Genomic DNA, 22685 nt, shown 5'->3' with positions numbered 1-22685 from the left:
TTTCCTTTGTTGCCCTAAACTTTCCATTTTGACATCAGAACAAGATTAGGAAACCAAACTAACAACATAACCCTAACCAAAATAGATCTATGATATTATATCATCTCAGAAGGACCACTTGAGAATTGTTAAACATCCCCCCTTGGCCCACTCCACAGGACAAGCCAAAAGCAAATTTAGGTTAAACAAACAAAGAGGGATCAAAACGGGCCACTCTACAGGCCTTTTTTTTTTTACATTGATCAGGCCAGGTATTTGGGCAGGCACTATGTAAATTTTTATAATATTCCGCACAAAGCCGAGCTCATTTTGCCTGAAAAAACCAGTAACGAACAATATATACCTACACGCACATACACACACATACACGCATATACTCATGCCTCCCAATGCAATTCAAATCAAGATCTAAAAAAAGAAACCACATAAATGAATCAATAAAATTAATGATTTTATTTTTGTATGTCAAAAATATGTAGTTTTAAAATTACATTTTATTATACTAATATACAAATATTTTAAGAAACTTATTATCTTATACTTCTTTGGCTCCTTAAGGGTCATTCCAAATGAATCCTTTGATGTAAACAATAGGCAATCATAAGTTGATCATGTTTATTGAAAGCAAAATGGAAGCAATATTAATCACATCGACAATCTTAAGATATTCAATGACTTTAAACCAATACTCCAGCATGTGTGATGCATGTTTGGGGCAAAAAAGTCATTTAAGAAATTTGATTTGGTCTGGAGGATAATATTTGAACTGATGTAATATAAGAAGAGGGCTAGGTTAGCATGAAGAAGGCTACTTGGAGAAGCATTAAGACAGAGGAAATGAGACATACAACCTAAACTGTCCCTTTTTTAATCAATGTGATTCTTATTTAATGGGAAATGTACGTATTGTCCCCAATTTACCCATGGACATAATCTACATAATAATAATTTTTAACAATGAATTAGTAATTTTCCGATTTGTAAAATATGACAAATCTCTAATCACTCTTATATGGCATAGTATAGATTAAAAGTTGTTGAAGAATTGTGCTTAAAATATAAATTATGCCAAACTAAAGTTAAGCTTAGAGTCACAAATGTAAATTCAAAAGGAAAGCACGTTGTTGCATTGTTTTAGATACATTTTCCAAACCCCACACATACCTTGATTCTATTTTGATATTAAAAGATGCTCATAGAAGTTATGCAATGACCAACCTAAGTGACTAGTCTGCCGCATAGCTTGCTATGTCAACCCGTACCACCCGGGCAACAAGCGTAACAGCGATGCACTTATGGTACTGAGGTTCAAAAAAAGTGCAGGGATCAGGCTGGCCTATACCAGTTGGATCAAACTGTTTCTCCCCAGATTCATGTTATACCAACCCATGCCACCCAATTTTGGGGGTTTGTGGCTGGACATGAGGAAAGGGTCTCCCAACCCTGTGCCCATATGGAAGCTATATCATACGATACCCACAAGGTACGAGTATGGCACCAATACAAATATAGCGAACATTGATCTACAGGAAGAAGACACTAGAGATGGAAAGAGAGGCATGAGCACTCAGGACACAATCTAGAGAAAGAGTTGAAGAAAGAGGGGGAAGATGAAACATAGTCAGTTAGAGTTTCTTTTTCTTTAATAGTTACTTGGGGTGAGGAGGGCTCCAATGAGAGAAACAGAAAAGGTGGTGGGACATGTCAAGATAGAAGAGATTGAGGAGTTAAATTAGCTAAGATTTCTGGATTAGAAACCAAAGAGTCTATGGGGCACAATTATAAGAGAGAGTAGCAACATAAGCTACCAAATCTCATGAGTATGTAAGGAGACCAAAATTTAAACATTATAACAAGGAAAAGAAGACAAGGGATTAAAAAATTATTATATGGCGGTCCATAAAAGATATTTTTTACATGCTACCATATGATGAATTCGCATTCAATGATTGGAAGGGTGCCATCATGGGCACCACATGCACATGTAAAGCAACCATGTAAATATGTACAATGCATGTATATATGCAAGGCAAAGAGACAAGAAAAGATTGTTATAGAAGGAAGGAAAAAATGAAGGCATGAGAAAGATATGATGACTAATTTAATACAGATTTTGGATGTATTTGGTAGCTTGTGGTTGTAGACTAGGATGCATGAAATATAGACAATGAATAGTTAGAAAATTATTAAATAAAATAAAAATAAAGAAGAATCAAAGTATAACACAGAATAATAGAATAAAATAGAAAACTAAGGAACAATACAAAATTCTAGCATAAAAAAAATAAAAAAAATGAGAGAAAATTCAATGGGACATTATCGTGCAATCTGAGTGTACAATCAAAATCATTAATTTATTTCTTAAAAAAGAATGTGAATTGCTAATATACTTCAATTTTTGTTTAGTTACCTGCTTTTTTCTCTAACAAAAGAGAATCAAAAGGGAGTAACATATGAATGAAAGAACAAGAGTGGATAAAACATTTAAGGATGGTGAAACAACAATTAAGGAAAGGAAAGGAAATAGATGTCCACCAAAATGGAAATAAAAATTCAAAGCCAAATCTATTAGAAAAGTGAGATGTTAAACATATTAAAAGAAGTATTTGATTGAAAAATTAATAAATAAGACATGGTTTGCAAGGATGCATTAGGAAGACACATCTCTGTGTGTAGTGTGAGAGAAAGAAAGAGAGGGAGAGAGATTCTCGATGGGAATCATTCAAAATCCCCTTTTAGAAAAGAAATCAATTAGATGCTCAATCGGTTAGGATATATATGAAGGAGATGTGAGACACGAAAAGGATCACAAGTACAAAACATTCAGAGTCCATTTTTTAAAGAAAAGTCAAATCTGTCAGCAGAATTTCCTTTATTAGTCTGATAATATTCACGAGAGCATGAGGTGGGCAGTTAATTGAGTCCAGGCGAAAGAGACTATTCATAGAAAAAAAAAAAAAGATTATAGAAGATTTCTTATTCTTTCATATGAAGTATTCCATGAAATTGAGGCTACAGTATTTTAGAAACAAGAATTGACTAATTGAATATGTATAAAATATTTCTAATTTTCACAATCTTCTCTTCTAATATGGTATAGATCATAGATAGATGCATTGCATACACATAAATGTTTAACTGCAGGATACAAAAGAGCTCTCCACTCCTAAGCAATTGGTCCACTGGAGAAAATATAGAAACTAGAATACTAAATGACAGAAACTATATGATTATTGATATAACTTATCTTTTCCAATCTATGACCCTTCAATTTTAAAGTAAAAAACAGTGGATGTATCAGAAGAAGCACAATAATGGTATGTACCATAAAGACTTACTGGCAAAAATTTTGATGATTTCTTCATGACAGCTATCGTGCTACCGAGGCAACCCGAGCGCTGGGGTAGGCAAATAGAAATATCAGGTAAATAAAGAAAAATAAGAATGCGTCCTCTACATTTGAGAACACAAACTTATGCATGTTTCCAGCATGCAAGTTTACAACTGGTAAACATACCAAGATACATGATATAGCCAAATTAAGATTCTCATGCGACATGCATATTAAATTTGTTATGCACCTGAGCTAAAATCCATCCAACAAGCCAGTCAATGTCACTTCTGTGATTACAAATGACCAATGCATGCTCTTTACCTATAAAAGTTTTCCATGTCAGCTCAAATTTCAATCTGAATAAGTTCTAAGTTAATGTGGTTAACAATATCACTCCACACCAAATCATATACATTTCTCAGGATCAAAGTTGAAAATTTCAGTCCTCACCCAGTGATTTGTATGTTTCAGAATCAGCGTATAAGTGTACCTGTAACCAGGAACAAAGCCATATTAATCTTCATACTCTGGGAGCAAAAGATGGTATCAGCAAAAATTCCTACATCTTTCAAAACATCTTCTAAGTTGATCAATCAACTAGACGCAATATGGAGGATGTAATTCCAGTGAAGGATACAAGTACCACAAATACTAATAACACAACTGCCTGTGTCAGACACAACATATCAACATAATCAAGGTTTGGCTGTAAATTGGTGGTCTGTAGTGGTAATTTACGAAGTCATAAAGAAAGCTTTACAAACTATGGAGTTTAAAAAGGAAACAATGAACAAGTTCTACAATAGCCAAGAAGGAATTAGTAAATTGTTACTTCTTTTAACTAAAAGATTTACCTTAACACCTGCCCACCAATCAACGAGCCAAACAAGCTGGAGCCACAACAATTCGGCCACTACTCTGTTGATCTTCCTATAGAGATTCTTCGAGAAAGGCCTTATCATAACGAAACAAGTAGCCTGCAGCAAAACCCAAAAAAAAAGTCATCATGCCTGGAAAATGCTGAGAAACCACAAATCAGATCTTTCCTAAGACTACAGAAGGGTGAATCAATTTCAGGCTATGAGACAAAAAGATAAAAATCAATATCATACTTTAGTACATTACTGCTTCCAGAACGAAAAAAGGGAAACAAAAAAGCGAATGAACCAGAAAACGGACAAATCTTAGCACGAATATTAGACATACCAAATGCTAATAAACACCCATCAAAGAAATCAGCTAACAATCAAAAACTAACAACAGGAACAGTTAATATCGAGAAAATCATCGCAAATTCAAAATATCCAACGATCAAAATAAAACCACCAAACTCCCCAAAACCTCTCGTAGCAAGCATCACGGACTATTAGAGCCCATATAACGAGATCAGACAATCAAAAATTCACGATCCAGAACAAAAGAGCCCTTCTTTTCCCTCTAAACTTGCTCCATCTCCGACCTGAATTAGGTTTACGACCAAACCCGAGAGAAGGAAGAGAAGGCCGAGAGGAACCACCACCAACGCCGCCACGATCGCCATGGCCGAGAGAAAGAGACGAAAACGAGAAGAAAGAGAGATTTTCTTCCGAGAAATTGGAGGGAAACGGATAAAAATTTGGCGGTTTTTTTTTTCCTATTTCGAGAAAGGGTTTTTTATCGAGCTTCCGGTCGAGATTCGAAAGCCAAAAAGTGTCATTTTTTGCATTCGAATGGGTCGCAGGAGATGTACGGGACCACGGAAAAGGAGGCGAGCCTTTTTTGGATGGAGTTTCCACCAGAACAGAGGCCGTGATTTCGACCGTCGTATCCGCGGGTTAGTCCTTCAATCGGGACTTGGGATCCTCTCACCTCCTACTCATGTGCCCGCTTTTGAGGGCTAGCCTAGTTTGCGGATCGTGTTACCGGTGGTGGGTGAGCGGCACGATGATTCAGGAAAAGGGGGCCGGGGGAGGAAGCTGGAGTTCCGGACGATGCAACCCTGATGGGCATTAATCTTCTTGTCCCCTGGCACCTGCAATGCCGGTTTGGTTGGTATGGACTACGGAGGATGGACGATTAATTGATGGATATTTTCATCCCAACTCAAAATTTCGGTCGGATGGAAGGAAAAAGCATCGATGGTGATGCTAAAAAAAATAATTTTTATTTAAAAAATATTTTGATTTTGATAAATTTTAATAAATATTTATTTTTATTATCTTAAATAATTAGAATGGACTTCTATTTGGAAATAATAATAATAATAATAGTACATATAAGGGCTTTTTTGGGTAATTCAGTAAAATTGGATTAAATTTCGTGCTAGGTCTGTGACTTGGATAGCCCATTTGGACATAATTCATATCAACGCTTAGTCCCAATGCTGTGGGAGATACAAAGATCTTTATGAATTTTTTTTTCTTCTGATGGACCAACGCGCACAAGCTAGAACTTAGGCTAAGACCCTTTTTTTTAGGTACATTAGAACTTAGGCTAAGAGTTGAACAAAACCCTAGAAGGCTATAGATTAGGTAGGCCAACAATTCCAATTTCCATAATATATTCCTATAGGAATATCTAAACAAGTCTTAAAGGGCCTTCATGACAAGTTTTTCATGTAGATTTTTCTTTTTTTGGGAAAGAATTAGGGCAAACTTTTTATAGGGTTGAAAGCGGGACAGATGTGATCCAATCATATCCATTTCTACGATTAATTAGGGTTGGATTAAGTACAAAAATTTGCCAGATTTGAATATGGATTCGAGTATTACTTGATTTGTCTAGATTCATATTCAAATATCCAAGGTGCCACTAAACCTTCTAAACCGGATCCCAAGCAATCAAACATGTACCCGATTCAAAGTCCTTTCCTTCGAACTCACCCCTCACTTCCTCTAGTTTTGTCCCTTCTTAAGCGGCTAGGGTTTTGACTTTGCTATCCAATCCCTCATTTCTGCTAGGCAACTAGCAACCGGCGACGGTCATGAGGCTCCTTGGAGGCATTATAGGTCTCATCCACGTTGGCAATGAACGGCCATAACTGGCTGTAACAACTCAGGACCTCACCCAAAATGGCTAGCCGGAATGTATTATTTGGGTTTCTTGATCCTGTATAAATACCCAAGATCTACCCAGCGAATAACCGATGTGGGACTAAACACACGCCCGCACGGGTCCTCACATACTCCCCCCGTTCAAGCCCTAATGTCCTTGTCAGGCTAAGGGTTCAAATCCATTCAAATCTAATCACAAACACCACGATCGGTCCGTGGTCAACCCTAATGGATCCGTGCTACAGTGTCCCCTAGTCCACATAAGTTATGGGCCGAGTTCGCTCTGATACCATTTGTAACAATCCAGGACCTCATCCAAAATGGCTAGCTGGAAGTTATTGTTTGGGTTCCTTATTCCTGTATAAATACCCAAGATCTACCCAGCGAATAACTGATGTGGGACTAAACACACGCCCGCACGGGTCCTCACACTGGCAATATGAGGCGGTCCGCAGCATTGACCGATCCCATCCACTTCAAGATTTAAGTAAGAAATCATAGATCATTGGTTTATTCTTCTAGGATTTGCCTCCACCACATTCTTGATCTTGACATTTGATTTGGGAAGCAAGATTATTTGCTTCAATCTAAGAAAAACCATAGGTTTGCATCTTCTTATTCAGGTTGATAGTCATAACAACCAACAGTCTTGGCAGCTTGTAGTTGTGGCAACACCACATCCTATACTAGACTTGTGCGCATACCGCCCATGCAAACTAGCACCCATGCCTCAATTGTGCGACCGGTCGTTGCCTGGCCATCATTGCACGCTGCGTTGTCTCAAGTAACGATAAAGCTAGCTCCCCAATATAAGGAAAATAACCCGGAGGACTTGAAGTACGCAATATACACACAACCTTTCTCATAGAGCCCTCATCCTGCTGAAATTCTCTTCTTCCACACTGTTGTCTCTCAATTCTGACTCAAGCATTAGTAAGGCTGCAAATTGGTCGGCTTGACCCATGACCCGACCCGGTACGACCCAAATGACCCGTTGGGTCAAAAATTGTAGCCGTGAATCCTATCCGATCTTCTATTGGGTTGGATTTGAGTCCAAAATTAGGATCCGAATAAGAAACTAGGTTGTCGGGGTCACTCATGACTCAGTCCGATCCAACCCATTTGCACCTCTAGGCATTGAAGGGTCTTCTGCCGAAAATTCTCTAGCAAGCGGGCTGGTCACACACGGAGGAGATCCATCCCCTGTACTTTGTTCAGCTTACTCAACTCATCTCAGCCGATCCTCAGGTCATCTGAGTTGCGCTCTGATCTTAGCCCAATTTTGGTGGCAATGGAACCTTTTTCTTTGTGCCAACAAGGCAAGTGTCATCACATCACTTTTCTCCTCATTCACTCGGAGATTCTGACTCTGACTCAAGTTAGAGCTCAGGCCTACCAAACCAAAAATCCTCCTCAACATCATCTCAAAAGGAGAGCGATGTGTCCAATACAGGCCTACTCTGTTTTATATATGGTAGACCTAGCATATGCCCAAAAGAAGTGCCACTGACCCTTTCCTTCTATTCACGTGACATAGATGGAATGAGGGTGACCATAAAATTGACAAAGTGGCTAAAGTAACACCTTTTGTTGACCATATTAGTAGGGCCAACAGTAGGTGCTTTGCCTCTACTTTGCTTTGGGGCCATCTAAGCTATCTACATCACAAAAATATTCAAAAAAAAAATTGAATAATATCAACTCAAAATGCATGATCCTAAAAACTATGTTTGGGAATACAATTAGCACGGAATAGTCATATTTTATTCATAACAAATATCTCAAATATGCTAGTACAATCTCTCTATCCATTAATTGGGCAAATTCTAACCATTCCCACAATTTAAAAACTAATGCCCTACAATACTACTAACATGTTGGTATTCAAAAAAATAATTGGAGAAAGTATGCGGCAACGGTTGACAAACCTGTTGAAGAAATGCAGAGACGCCTTAGGAAAGAATGGAGAGAGCAATGTTGACCAAAGCTTCCGCTACAAACGAATAGGGCGAAGTCGGTTCGAAAGTCGACTCCGAGGCTGGACGGAAAATATCTGCTTGCTCTGAAAAATTGGGTCAGAAGGGTTCTCTTTTTCGATGAGGGGAACGGCTTAACAGGGAAAGAGAGGAAGATCGAATACCGGTGGGATACGGTTTGCAGTTGTAGGGTTTGAAACAGGGTAGTAAAAATCAAGCGGAATTGGGTGAGAAAAAAGAGGATTTTTTTGGTTCCAAGAGAGGATTACAAAAAGAACGAAGGCCAGAATCGGTGAAGAAAAATAAGGCTTTTTTTCAAATGAACAGAGTAAGCGAAATCCTACAACTGGAAGAGCTGAGGGTCAAAGGTATTTTGGTTTCATAATGGCATTTCGAAATGTCACTAGACCGCTTGTTATTAAAAAAGTTAATGGGGACTAAACGTTACAGTCGGGTCTAAGTTTGAACCGCCAAGTAATTTCTCTTATAATCTAAGCAGAAAAACAAGTACAAATAAACTAAACACCAAATCTACAAGTAAATACAAGACCAAGTAATCTCGAAGAAAACCCAGAAAAGAATCAAGTAAAAGCTAATAGAACCTCAAAGGAAAGAAAAGATTCAAGATTATTAGTGATAAAGAGAGTGAAGAAAAAAAGTTACTCTCCTCGTCCCTTCTCCATCTCCGCTATTTGGTCTCTTTCTATTATCCTTCTTCTTCTTTTACGGTTCAGATAGATCTCTAACTTCCTTTTCCACCACCCTCCTGAAACTACAACACATGCAGCTGGCCGACGTCGACTGGAAAAACATCAAATCCAAGTATGTGAGAGACGAAGTTTACGAGCACATCAATGCTCCCAAATGGATCAACCTTGCCGCCCCCGATGCTTCGCCGGTCGATGACGAAGCTTGGTTCTTCCGCCCTGGTGCAACACAATTCTCTGGAATTCCTCATTCTTCCATTTGAAGAATTCAATCTTTCCTCACTTGTTACTATCCTTTCTTTTCCCAGATTGCAGGTATCCAAAGACTGCAGAAGATTTCCAGAGATAGACTCCTAGTCCCAAGGTTCTAGGCTTTCGTAATCTCCCTCTTTTTTGACCATCTTTTCCAATTTCTTCCTTAGTTTTGTTTCCAAACTTTTCTAGAAAAATAGGTGAAACACGTGAGATCGAGCTCGGAGATCCTGCCACTAGAAGAAAGTAATGGCAATCAGAGGTGTAAGACCCCTTAAAGAGAGAGAGAGAGAGAGAGAGAGAGAAAAGATAAGATCTTGTTATGGAATTTGTTTTCCTCTTTTAAGCTTATAAAGTAATGGGCTGAAGCCAGCAGACCCAGCCAATTTTAGCACAAGGCCCCTTTTGAAAGAAGACAGAATCACGATGGCGATCCTCTTCGGCTTCTTCGGGCACGACGAGAGCGGAGGCACCGCAAGCTTTTCGCAGCCACCCCATTATTGTTTTGCGGCAATCTCGCAGCCGCTTGAGCGGCTGCTGATCACGCTCAGCTACCGCAGAAATCGCAGCAGTGAGCCGTTCAAATTTATGTTATAAAGCCTATCCTCCCCAGCAATCAACCCACCTCTAATCCACCTCTGAGCCTTCTCCTCGTTCACCTCCTTCTCCAGTGGCTGGCATGGCACCTCGGCCAAGCACCACCACTTGAGATCTCTTTCCTATTTTCCTCTATTCTGAGGCCCACTTCATTGCCGGAAGCGCCGCCGCCTCTTGACTGCTGGACCGAGCCACCCTTGGCCGAGATCCTCTCCTCCGTTGACGCACCGGTGAGTCACCTCTCTCTTTGTTCTTCCATTTCTAGTTAAATCGAAGCAACTCTTCCCCCTGTTCCGGACCCAAACTAAGATCTCTCTCGATCTTCCTCCCCACCGGCCGCCATAGTTGCCACTTGTTGCTGACGGCTGGCCGACGACCACCCAGGCTTGGCCACCCCGTCGGCTTCTCCTCCTTTCTTCCCTCTTCCTTCTCCTTGTTCTTGAGCATCGAGAAGAACAACAGTTAGGCCGAACTAGGCCGAGTTTGGGCCCAGTTCAAATTTGGGCCCAATTTAGTGATTTTGGGCCCTGTCGGGCTATGCCCATTGTGAGCTAAATTTAGGCCCAGTTCAATTATTTTGGGCTCTATTGGGTCGTGCCTATTATGGACCAAATTTGGGCTCTCTTGAGCTGCCCATTGTAGGCCAAATTTGAGCCCACTCAATCATTTTGGACTCTATTGGGTCATGCCCATTGTGGGCCAAATTCGAGCCCAGTTCAATTATTTTGGGCTATATTGGGCCATCCCCATTGTGCGCCAAATTTGGGCCAAGTTCAGTCATTTTTAGCCATATTGGGGCCATGCCCATTGGGGACCAAATTTGGGCTCAGTTTAGTTATTTTGGGCCCTATCAGGCCGTGTCCATTGTGGGCCGTATTTGGCCCCTGCTCATCTTATGGGGCCCTACTCATCGATATGGGCTAAGCTTGTTTAATGATATTAAACAGATGCACCTGATCCGTTTGCCTGAAGTGGAATTTAAAGCGAAAAGAGGTAAATAACATAATGCTTCAAAGTATGTTTTTTGATTTTTTTGTAAAATATTAACTATTTGATTAAATTAATTATAAAATATGTTTTATACTTAGTTAGGGCCGAACATGTTAATATTATGATTATTTTAAAATATGTTATGTGCTATGTTATTAAATATGAAAAATATGATTGGGCAATTTATAAAATTTATTTTATATGTATGGTATTTGTAGCATAACTATGATCTGGCCCCGCCAATGAAAATTTATCCTTAGCCCTATCAACTTGTAATTTGTGAGAAACTGGTTTCCACACCATACTACCGGTGATTAGAATAGTGGTATTTGGACACTTTACCATCAGTGGTTAATAATAGTGGTGTTTGACACTTTGTGTGATTCATGCCACTAGGTTACATGGCCATAACCCATTAATGTTGGGATCTTAGTATCAGTTTTTATGAAAATGCTTAATAATTTTCAAAAAAAATATTTATTTGTGATTTATTTTTTTGGTCATTATTTTACATTTTAATTAAATATTTGGCATGCTTTGACCTTATTGTGGGGCATTATATTGCTTACTGGCTAGTGTAACTTATTATTATATTTTCTCTATTATTAAGATCTAGAGATATGATTGCACGGAACTAGGGAGTGCGCTAGATTTGGAATTTTTTTTAGTTATTGACATTTTAATTAGATTAATTAATATTATTTGATTTATATTAGCACACGTTAGATTGAAATTTTTGTGAGAATTATTTGAATAAATTAATAATTAAATAAATTTTAAAATTTTGTTATTGCTTTAATATAATCTATTATTTTGCATGTCTCTATATTCTGCGGTACGTGCATGCCGCGTCTGTGGTGCTCCGGGCTAGGGCGTGACACCGTGGGCCTTTAAAGACCAAAGCAGCTGCTCCCAAGAAGTTCGGAGATCATCTTGAGAACCAGAATCCCAATCTTTCTACACCTCCTCCAGCTAGCCGGTCATTTGGTGCTCCCAGAAGGACCAAGACTGCTAAGGAGATGATCCAGTCAAGCGCAGAAAAGGTGGAGGAGGAGAGGGAAGAGTGGCAGCAGCAGAAGAAGTCTCAGCCGCGGCACAAGAACACTCTCTCGGCGAGGAATCTGTTCTCAGGGAAGGACATCTTGTGCCAGATCTCCGAATTCTGCCAAGAGCTCAAGAAGTTGACAGTCGGAAGTGAGAGACCTGCTGCCCAAGAGGGGAGGCTAAGGAGGAGGTGGTGAAGAACGTTTTAGAGGCAGCTCCAGAAGAGGTGGAGAAAAGGGAGCAAGGAAAGAGAGATCTGGATTCAAATTCCAAGTTAACACATAAAAATATCAATTCTGATGACAGGATTGATGCAATTCAAATGTGCTATTGGTAAAATGGCTTGCAGGAGAGATGGTGGGTCGGGGAAGAAGAGTGGCAAAATGGCAACGAAGGTTGAGGTAGAGGAGGAGAAATATAAGAAGGGCTTTTATGAGAATTCATCCATACTGAGGGAGGTGAGAGCTTGTCCTCCCACTCCTCAGCACATTCCTTCGCCCTCAAATCGTCGCCTCAGAAACCCCAAGGCCACCGCAACCACATGCTCTCCTCTTAATTAGCCTCCAAGATCTACAGCTCTAGTTAAGTCATGAAATGTACCTGCTAAGTTTATGTTAATATATGAGCATTTTACCAATAAAATAGTGTTTCTGCAATTAGAAAGTATGCTGAATTGAATTTGATAATTACGTGCTTATGTTGAACCGTGTAATATTTTCGATATTTCTACTAATTCTATATGCTACATGGTGAGTTACATCTTTATGGCTAATTATGCTCGACTTAGTCTAGTACATATACAAGCATATAAATTTTCTTAATGGCAAGAGAAATGTTACTGATTCATGTTTTTGGTGATGATGCAATTAGAACATGGGGATACTTCAGGATTTGGAGCGGAGTAGAGAGGAGAAAAGAGAACTGGCTTCAAACGATGAAGACTAGCAACAAGGCTTCTGTTGCTTCCGATAATGAAAGAAGTTCAATGGATATGTTTTGGTTCTTGAAGCCCTGCGCGGGCTGCACTTACCTGGTAAAGTAGGTTACAGCGTTAGAGATACCACCAAGTCACTGATCGTTGTTTCATAAGATCTTATTTGATTCATTTGTTCAAAGGATGGGGGAAATTGTATCCATCCGATGAGAACATAAGCATGTGCATGTGTAATTGTATGTATTTATGTTTGTTTTATACAAAAATATTTTTTCAGTTATATCTACATCAGATGGTCTCACTGTTCACCATCATTCTGCTTGTGCTTCAGCATACTAAGAAAGCTTCATGTAAACACTCCCTGGTAAGGTAAGCTGACATGCATAGCTCTTGGCTCTTATCCTTGGGGAAGATGGAGCAAGAATAAGGGCCATATATTAGCTATGCATCCAATGATGAAATAAGCATGTGCAAGTGTCACTGGGTGTATTTGTGTTTTGTTTTATACAGAAATATTTGTTCAGTAATATCTATGTTGGATTGTCATATTGTTCAGTAAGAAAGTTTCAGATAAACACTCCATCGATATAAGCTGACATGCATAGCTTTTAGCTCTCATTCACAGGGAAAGAATAACCTACAATATTTGTTGACTATTATTGATAATGGGCTGCATATTTGAAAAATATATATATATAGGAGGTTTCATGTTACAACTTGATCATGAACATGAGCTAACACCAGCTTAATTACTATTATCACAGGAGCTACAATATTTATATGTAGTTCACCTTCAAATCCTGTGAATTTGCACTAGTTAGTACTAATGGCACAAGACTGGAGGGATGTCAAATACATAGACTTGCTGGTTTGCTACTATCATAAAAATCCGCCAGTAAAATAAAGGTACTCTCTCCTTTTGATGAACCTCAAGCTAATATACACGACATTGGTTTTCCTGTTTGTGTTCTTTTCTCAGTGGCAATCTAGTTGGCCTAGAAGCATGACATGACATTCTTATGATCTGCTTCATTTTGATCCCACCAAGAAAAGAGAGAGATATATCCTTGCATATGTTATGCAGTATCAAGAATTCCTTGCTCCTAATACAAGAAAATTAGCCTCTTCTATCAGCTTACTGTAAGTTACGTAACAGTTGGCATTGAGTAACTAAAACATTTGATTTACTCCAGGGAATTTCTATTTCAGCTAAGCACTAACAAGACAACCATAATTTATATCAGCTGATGAGAACCATGCAGTTGAAATCTTTAAGAAGGAAAATTTCAATATTCATCCAATAACACCATGCCTATGCTGCATCTAATGTAAAAACTTATTTGAAGATGTGGCATTTACAAACAAAACACAGAATTCTAATTATTTATTGAAACTAGTCTGATTGAAGAGAAGGAAGATTTTCTTCAACCCGCTCAACTTGAATATCTCGGAAGATAACTAGAAAAAAATAGAAGAATTTCGAAAGTAGGGCTTTCAAGTTGCATTTTCTTTCATTGATCCTTAAAAAAATGAAGTACATAGCCTCTATTTATAATGTGAGGTCTGTACTAATATAATTTGGGCCGAATTATCTTTCCAACCTTAGTAAGACTCTTTTTCCTAAAATAAACATATGTAATAAAAAAATTTTAGAAAAAGCAAATAATCTAGAGGAGATAGATTTTGATTGACATCAACTTTGTCTTCTGTTGCTCCACCAGATTCTTCATAGATAGAGAGCTACATTTGATCAAAGTCTAACCTGAAAAGAAAACTTTCAGTTCGACTAGCCCGTTTTGGGGCCTAAAGATAGAATTTCGGCCCGATCGCTAGGAGCACCGCCCTCCTAAAGGGTGGGGTGTCATATTGTAGATCTCAAAAAATTGGCCGACTTGAAAAGAAAAAAAAGATCATCTCAATCGAACATCGTATGACCAAGTTATGGCCTCCAGAAGTTCGGCTTGCCACTCGGCTTCTCGATGTGGTGAATCTTGCTCCTAATCCCTATCCAGCGCTGCTTATAGTGGCCAAAGTGGTCCACATTAAGACTGATGATCCTTCTGGATCAGGAATTGAAGTGAAAATAATAGCAGAAATCAATTTAGGGACTAAACAAAACAACGATACCATAGATTTAGGGTAATCAATGTAATCAGCTAGATATTTTATTTGAGCTTGTGTTGAAGAAGTGACAAATTGGTTTGCATGATTAAGGCTTGCGATAAATAAGTGGTTCCATGATTCTAAAACATCTTGCATAGGCCTATTGTGTAATATGGAATAAAGGCCTCTGTTTCATGTCCAAGCAGCCAGCTTATCCGGATTTTTCTCTCATTATTGCTATTGAAGGGTTGTTAGACATACAGGTTCGGAAGGTAACTAGTCCTTTCAGTTGGATGCACTTTGTTTTTAAGGGCCAAATTGATGATTATGAAAAAGGAGGAGATGGCCGTTAAACTAAGTTTAGCTTGGTTTAAACATCGTATATGCTTTAAGGTAATACATATGATTTAAGGTGCATTCTTTTTGATAGAAATGCATTAAGGTGCATTGGAAAAGGTTTTATCAATATACATTTGATGAAATGGTACCACCATTCAATAGGTATAGGCAGAAGTTTTGCAAGTTCTGCTCTTGTTTATTTTATTAATGACATCCAGTGGATCACCATTTGTGCTTTAACCAGGAGAAAACAATGCCATGTAGTTCATAAATTAGGTAAAGCTTTAAAACTATTAGGAACAAAGGCAAAGGAAAATTCCTAAAACCCAAACTAATAGGTAGAGTGCTGTTGGTTATTGTGATGGAGTTTCTTGCTTATGCCTAATACCTTGTTATGTGGAATTCAAATTGCATTCTTAAACCTACGGGGATCATTAACTTCCTATCCTTCAAAGTAATATAGACAATGCCATGACGTTCAGAATTCATTCATTGATTAAGTTGAAGTAGTTAACATGATTAATATCAAAGTTTGCCAGCTTGGTACCAGACACTGTATCGATACCATCTTGGTATGGTGTTGATACTCCCAATATAGGGGTAGGTTCAATATACTAATACTTAGTACACCCCCATACCATATACCTGTTTGGTATCGGTATGGTTTGCTACGCCTAGTATGCATATGTATAGACCAATATGGTGTACTAGGAAAAATATTAATTGGCCTATTATCTATTTTCAAACTACCATTGTCAATCAATTTTCACCATGGTAGATACTTAACTCTTGTATAAAAAAATTCAAGAGATAAAAAACAAGCAACATGGAAGGTTTAGAATTTGAATGATTTGATAGAGTAAAAGAAGCAAACAGAAATTAAGATTGCAAGTTAAAAAAAGGCAAATTAGAATTTGCTTTTGGATATGCTTAAGCCCTTGAGCCACTTCTTTCATTGTCAACCTTCCCTCACCCTCTCTAATGCATTTTTACGGCAAGTTCTACGCATGCCATTTGCTGATTTGTCCTTTCCTTCTCTAAAAGTCAAGCCTCTATGACAAGGCCAGGAGAATTCACTTCCATAGAGGAAATAAAAAACCCAAGATTTTCTTGCTATTAGGACAATTGGTCAAAATTAGCCCTAAATATGAGAAACGCACAGAAAATTGTTTAAAAAGTTAATATAAAATCTTTTGAAATTCTTCAAATAAAAATTAAAAAAAATAAGGGTAAACTATACTTTTAGTCCTCCAAGTTTAGGTCAGATTTTATTAAATCCTTGAACTCCAAAAAACTCAAATTTAGTCTTTATCATTTTGCCACTATTTTAATGTCATCTTTCCAGCCAATTTCGTCCACTTTCTCTCACTAGAAATCTTAGTTGGCATTAATCGGTGATTATGTGGCCGAATATACGGCATAAACCACTTAGATAGGTGATTAGATGGCTGATTAGTGATCATGAGGTATTCTTTTTCTTGCTAGTACCACTGTCAACATATGGGTGATTGTTAACCTTAAAGGATGAATTTTGATGGTCACGAAACAATTGAGTTAAATATGTACTCTAATGATGTTGGCTTGTGAAGGTTTTAAATTTCAAGAAGAAAAGAGCACTTACAACCTCTAAAGAATTAAGAAAATAAAATCAAAGGTCTCTGAAAATTCTGTCCATTATTTGAATAAGTCGACCCCTGCAATAAATGAGTCGACCCCTACAATAAATGAAAGACAGAGAAGAATCGCCGCCTGAGACAAGTTAGATGAGCCGACCCTTATATTTAAAGAGTCGACCCATTATTTGAATGAGTCGACCCCTGTAGAAAATGAGTCGACCTCTGCACAGTTCAAGAAAGACAGAGAAGAATCACCACCTGAGACAAATTAGATGAGCCGACCCTTGTACTTAAAGAGTCGACCCATTATCTACATGAGTCGACCCCCGATATTGAAGAGTCGACCCTTTGAGGCCAGCGTAGGAATCTTGTATGAATTGAAGGAATGAGCCGACCTATTTGCTTAGTGAGCCATCCCCTTCAGTACATGGGACGACCCTTAAATTTGAAGGGACGACCCCTGTCATCCTAACTGTTCCAACAGCTATTTTCGACGAAATTTGCTTGGGTCTCAACGGCTAGTTTTTTGGTCTAATGGCTAGTTGATGCTTTCCGGACAGTATGAAGCCTATTAATTCAAAGGAGCGCCAAAGGAAGAAAAAAGGAACAAGAGAGAAAATCCAAAAATCCAAATCCAAGCTTCCAAAGATCAAATCCTTACAAGAAAGCTTTCAAAGAGAAAAACCATTTTGTGAGAAAATTCGTGGGAGATATTCAACAAGAGTTGCTGCTGTACAATTAACATTCAGCTGCAGCCAATAACCATCTTCAAAGCTTCACATCCACATTGTTATAGCATTTATTACCTAGCTATTCACTCTACCGTAACAGTTTCAGTTGTTCTGAAACTGATAAAGGTTCTTCCAAACCTGAATTAGAAATGGTTGAATTAGGAGATTCAACAAAGGTAAAGGTTTTGGTTGGTGACCCAGTGAAAACCGAGTGGGTTATTTGTGATTCCAGAAAACAAACGGATATAGGTTTTGGTTGGTGATCCTGTGAAAACCAATTGGGTTCGTTGTGATCCCGGAAAAATAACGAGTTGGGTTGTGAACTCGAAAAACAACCACATTGTAATCAAGGAGATTATAGTAAAATTTTCAAGAGTTTTGGAGAGTGGACGTAGGTGTGAGTTACACCGAACCACTATAAATTCTTTGTGTTTGTGTGTGCTTGTCTTTTTATACTCCTGCCTTTTAAATTTTGCCATCATTCATTCATTGATTCAGCACTTGTATCTTTCAAATTGAAATTATCATTTATCCGCTGCATTTAGTTAAAAAGTTTTTATAACCCAATTCACCCCCTTCTCTTGGGCTGCATATCTGGGCAACAGTGATGACGTGGAATAACAGATGAAAATTTTACTTTTGATAACATGGCATATAGGTGATGATGTGTCATATAGGTAATGATGTAGCACATAGCATATGCCATAATGTATTATATGTCCGGAAGTATCTAGTCGGTGAGTGCCACATCATCATCCATATACCATAAATTATGTTTTTAGTCCTCTAAGTTTCATAAATATTTTTATATGATTCTTATAGTTTAAAAATCTCTAATTAGATCCCTCGATTTTTAGGCATGATTTAATGTAGCCTTTCCGACCAATTTCGTCCGTAGTTTCTAACAGTGGGAATGCCCAGGAACCTTCAATTAGGACCCCATATGCCCCCTTCCTCTGCCTTTGGGCCTCTTCCTTGTCTTTGGCACCAAGCCCCCTCATCCTCCCCCTCCTCCTCCTCCATTCTTGGGATGACTCACCCCCTCCTCCTTTGCCCTCAGCAACAACCGAGCCCCTTGCCCTCATGATGACCCAGCCCCCTGCCTCCTCCTCGTACGACAGTCCTCCTTTTGCAACGTCCTCGCCTTGGAGTTGCACCTGCTCTGCCTCGACCTCCTCCGCAAGATCCTTGCCCTTCCTCCATCATTGAGCTTGCTGCTCGAGCCCACCATTGCCTCCCCCCACTCAAGCTTGCAATCATGTGGCCTTCCTCCTCCTCCTAATTAGAGATTTTTAAACTATAAAGATTATGTAAAAATATTGGTGAAACTTCTTGGACCAAAAATATAATTTATGACATATGGGTGATGATGTGGCACTCAGCAAGTGTACACTTTTGGCAGAAAATTCTATTGTGGCATGTGCTATATGCCATATCATCACTTATATGATGCATCATCAAAACAAAAATTTTCATATGTTATGCTACATCATCATTCATATGCTGACAGTAGTGCCGGTAAAGAAAAGAATGCTACATCATTAGCAATCAACCACGTAATTGTTGGGAATTATGTCCTAAATCCAATCAATTGTTGATTGTAATTGTATTTGAATCAATTATAAAAAATATGGTATTTATTCATCACCAGAACATCTTCACAAACTCCGATGTGATGAAGTCCTTAGGACTGCTTTGTGTAATGAAATATAATTTTGTCACACAGGTCTTTAAATGTTCATGACCGTATGATATACTATTAATAGGACGATAGTATTATCGGGCGTAGGTCATTGTTTATAATATTTGTTGGTTATCTTCCAAACCAAAGAGTATAGAGATACTAGTATGGTATACAGGTGAATGGTAGTGTACGTTCACCGAACGTGACCAATTGACAGACTCTCTCTTGTCAAGAGTTGTTCCGAGTGGATATGGGTATATGTATCCTTTAGACCTGAGATTGCAACCGGTGGCTTGCAAGCAACTCACTGTACTTTGGTGCCGGACTACTTGAATTTTTAATCCAGCGACGAAAGATTTTTGGGTCCAGTCAAGTATTTGTGGTAGTCAGTTGCAGATCAAGATGGGATTGACCTTCCTTAGAAAAAAGGATGAATGCCTTGTGTTTTCAATTAAGTAGTACCCTGGCCAGAAAAAGTCAAATCTCTATCACTTGACTTATTGAATTGAAACATATTTCTAGATGGATCGTTTCAGGGTAGACAGACTCTGAACACACCCTGGGCATTTTATGGTCAAGAGGATGAATTATGCGGTAACCATAGTCCATAGGTTCTAGAATATTGTTTTGTGTCTATTCGGCCTATCCGGTCGTCGGGTCCCATTGCTAGATGGTTACTTCGATTAGTGCAGAAAGTGTTCTTGTACTACCGGCTTAGGTTCGAACCTGTGAGGTCACACACTTTGAAGTTTCTGGATTGATCAAATAGCTGATTGACGATGGAGAATCGTCTAGAGATAAAATAGTCAATGTAATTGACTGATTGCCCTAAGCAATTGTTGCTTGAAGAAGTTAATTGGTGATTGGATCACTGATTAAACTCAATTTGATTGAGTAATAGAGATTGGGCTTGACCAAATTCAAATATGATTTGAATTGGTAAAACCGTAATTGACACCAAAATTGGTTTGGTCAAAATATCTAATTTGCCCTCAACCAAATCAGATTTGGCTTGAGTCAAATTGGATTAAAATTAATTATGATCCTAGTATGACTAGGACTTCCTTCCCTATGTGGGACCCACATACTGTATGTGGGACCCATGTCCTGCTTAGGTGGGATCCACATTCTGTATGTGGGACCCACATCCCGATAGCCCTCCAGGCCATCTCATCCCTTTGCATGCGTGACACGTGGCGGAGCAGGACACCTCTTTTGCTTGCATGCGTGACACGTGGCGGAGCAGGACACCTCTTTTGTTTGCATGCGTGACATGTGGCGGTCCTGGACACCTCACACTCCTCCTGATGTCATCCATGACCTCATCTGCCTCATGAGGTCATCCATGACATCACCCTCCAGGCCACCTCACCCCTTTGCATGCGTGACATGTGGCGGAGCAGGACACCTATTTTTCTTGCATGTGTGACATGTGTCCTGGCAGGACACCTCATAGGGACACCTCACCTTCTTCTTGGCCTATAAATAGGCCACCCCTCTTCCTTCTTCTTGACATCAAGAGCACCAGAGAAAGAGAGTGAGAGGAGAGAGTAGCTCTGAAGGTGAAAGCCCAAGAAGGAGTTCTTGAGCTGTGAAGGTCCATTTTCTTCCTTCTTCTCCCTTTCAGCCAACCTTCTGCCTCCCTGCGAGCTAGCACTCCCCGGAAAGCTGATCATTCTGAAGCTTAGTGTAGACGAGTCATCGAGGCCGGACGCTTGTGCGGCTGCAAAGCATCCTTGAAGGAACCTCCTTCTAAAGGTAAGAGATCTGATCTCTTTTATGATTGGGATATGACCTCAATCTTCAAATCACAAGAAGTTGTGATTTATGCATATTTATTTGAATCACACAATCCTCGGGATCTGAGGGCTTTGTGATATTTGGTGTCAAAGCAAAGGATTAGTGGAGACTATCCGATTCCCGAGAACTCTCATGCGTGATCGTGTGACGAAGCGTGGCTCTCCACCCGGGAGCTCATATGATGAGTGCTTTGATAGGCACGCACGGGTGTCATCCTATGTATTGGGATTGAGCCGCGCCACATGTGATGTGCAGTTGAAGACTGTCTTCGACTGGTACTAGAGTCAAAATATCTAAAAATATCAAACATGTTTTGGATTAAAATATTTAACCCGTTCTTTCCGCATAAAATTTTTAAAATTCATGCTTAGCCCTCTGCACACACACCATCAGTGGTATCAGAGCCTGTCCAGGTTCTTTGTGATATCAAATATCTACGCAAGATGTGATCTTTTACATATGATGTAAACTGATTATATTATTTCATTATGTTATTCATATGATGAATGAACATGTTTGTTTGTATGATTAACTTGAATCTTAAAAGTGTTTTAAGGATTTAAAGTTATGGAGCATGCAAAACAAAGATAAGACATGAATAATGCAATATACTTAATTATGAATTGAGTAATGATATAGATCCTAGACTTTAAATGTGATTTGAACGTCTAAGACATTGCATAATTTATGGGGTAATGGGTTAGCTAAAACAAATCCAATTGAGTTGGACTCAATGGTTGAAATCAAACTTGGTAGAGTAGTTGATCTAATCTAATTAAAGTTGTTTCTTAGATTGGGTCAAGATTACTCTTGATCTTTGCAATAGTTGTACTTGATCAAGTCCATGTCTTTGATTAGACCAAATGGATGTTGATTTAGGCTTCGTGGTTGAGCTTGAGTTATGATATTGATCGAATTGAAATTGATAAACCAGTTGGTGTCAAAGGCAACTGTAATCAGTAAGTTTTTAATTGGGAGCTACTTGCTGGGTTTCGGTCCAGTCAAGTTAATGGCATACCCTTCCGCTGATCTCACTTACCTGGCCATCTTGGTGAATCTCTTTTGATCAAATCTCTGATTGACTCTAATTAACCTATGCCTGCAAGAAAATCAATTGGACTGATTTAGGTGCACTGTCTTGAATCTATTTCCTATGATACCTGACTTATGAAGTCAGTGGGAGGATTTGGATTGAGTCAGTTTTTTATTAAAAAAATTCTCTAAATTATTAGGTCCATAAAATGATATGGTTAATGGAGATGACAATGTCATAGCCTCCCATTAGTTGTGTGATAATGAGTCCAATGCGTCTATATACATTAAAGGCGCATGCGCGCACTGGTGCGTATCGGCCATTGGAATTATCATACAATAATGATGAATCAGTTGCAACTATTGGAATGGGTGGTCCGGTTGGATACCGGCCAAAGTCGGACTTGACCATCTATTAGATAGTTTGCATTGATTGCAACATGTTAATGATTGGACCTAACCGGGACTTTCAGTAATGTCGATATACGCCTGCTGAAGTGATTCCTAGGGCAAA

At 38.9% G+C, this 22685-nt stretch overlaps 2 protein-coding genes across 3 annotated transcripts in view; one reads left to right on the top strand and one right to left on the bottom strand.

Annotated features, from left to right (window-relative positions):
- The window catches only part of LOC103724105 (1-acyl-sn-glycerol-3-phosphate acyltransferase PLS1-like), a 28842-nt gene extending 23786 nt beyond the window's left edge, over positions 1-5056 (bottom strand). For both annotated transcript variants that reach the window (XM_008815261.4, XM_008815262.4), the window contains exons 1-5: positions 4794-5056; positions 4189-4311; positions 3785-3824; positions 3582-3655; positions 3339-3398 (exon numbers count right to left, since the gene is read on the bottom strand). In XM_008815261.4, the coding sequence (XP_008813483.1) occupies positions 3339-3398; positions 3582-3655; positions 3785-3824; positions 4189-4311; positions 4794-4874 (378 nt within the window). In that variant the 5' untranslated portion in view covers positions 4875-5056. The remainder of the gene's footprint in view (positions 1-3338; positions 3399-3581; positions 3656-3784; positions 3825-4188; positions 4312-4793) is intronic.
- Positions 5057-8661: 3605 nt separating this feature from the next.
- LOC103724109 lies at positions 8662-12944 on the top strand. Its single transcript, XM_039118840.1, has 5 exons — positions 8662-8710; positions 9002-9271; positions 11765-12125; positions 12213-12513; positions 12803-12944. Exons 1-4 carry the CDS (start codon positions 8662-8664, stop codon positions 12490-12492), a joined length of 960 nt encoding a protein of 319 aa, XP_038974768.1. The 3' UTR covers positions 12493-12513; positions 12803-12944.
- Positions 12945-22685: the final 9741 nt, after the last annotated feature.

The sequence above is a fragment of the Phoenix dactylifera genome, unplaced genomic scaffold, assembly GCF_009389715.1.
Source record: "Phoenix dactylifera cultivar Barhee BC4 unplaced genomic scaffold, palm_55x_up_171113_PBpolish2nd_filt_p 000430F, whole genome shotgun sequence".
Lineage (NCBI taxonomy): Eukaryota > Viridiplantae > Streptophyta > Magnoliopsida > Arecales > Arecaceae > Phoenix > Phoenix dactylifera.
The sequence above is the reverse complement of the archived record's forward strand: the minus strand, read 5'-3'. Positions and strand labels throughout refer to the sequence as shown.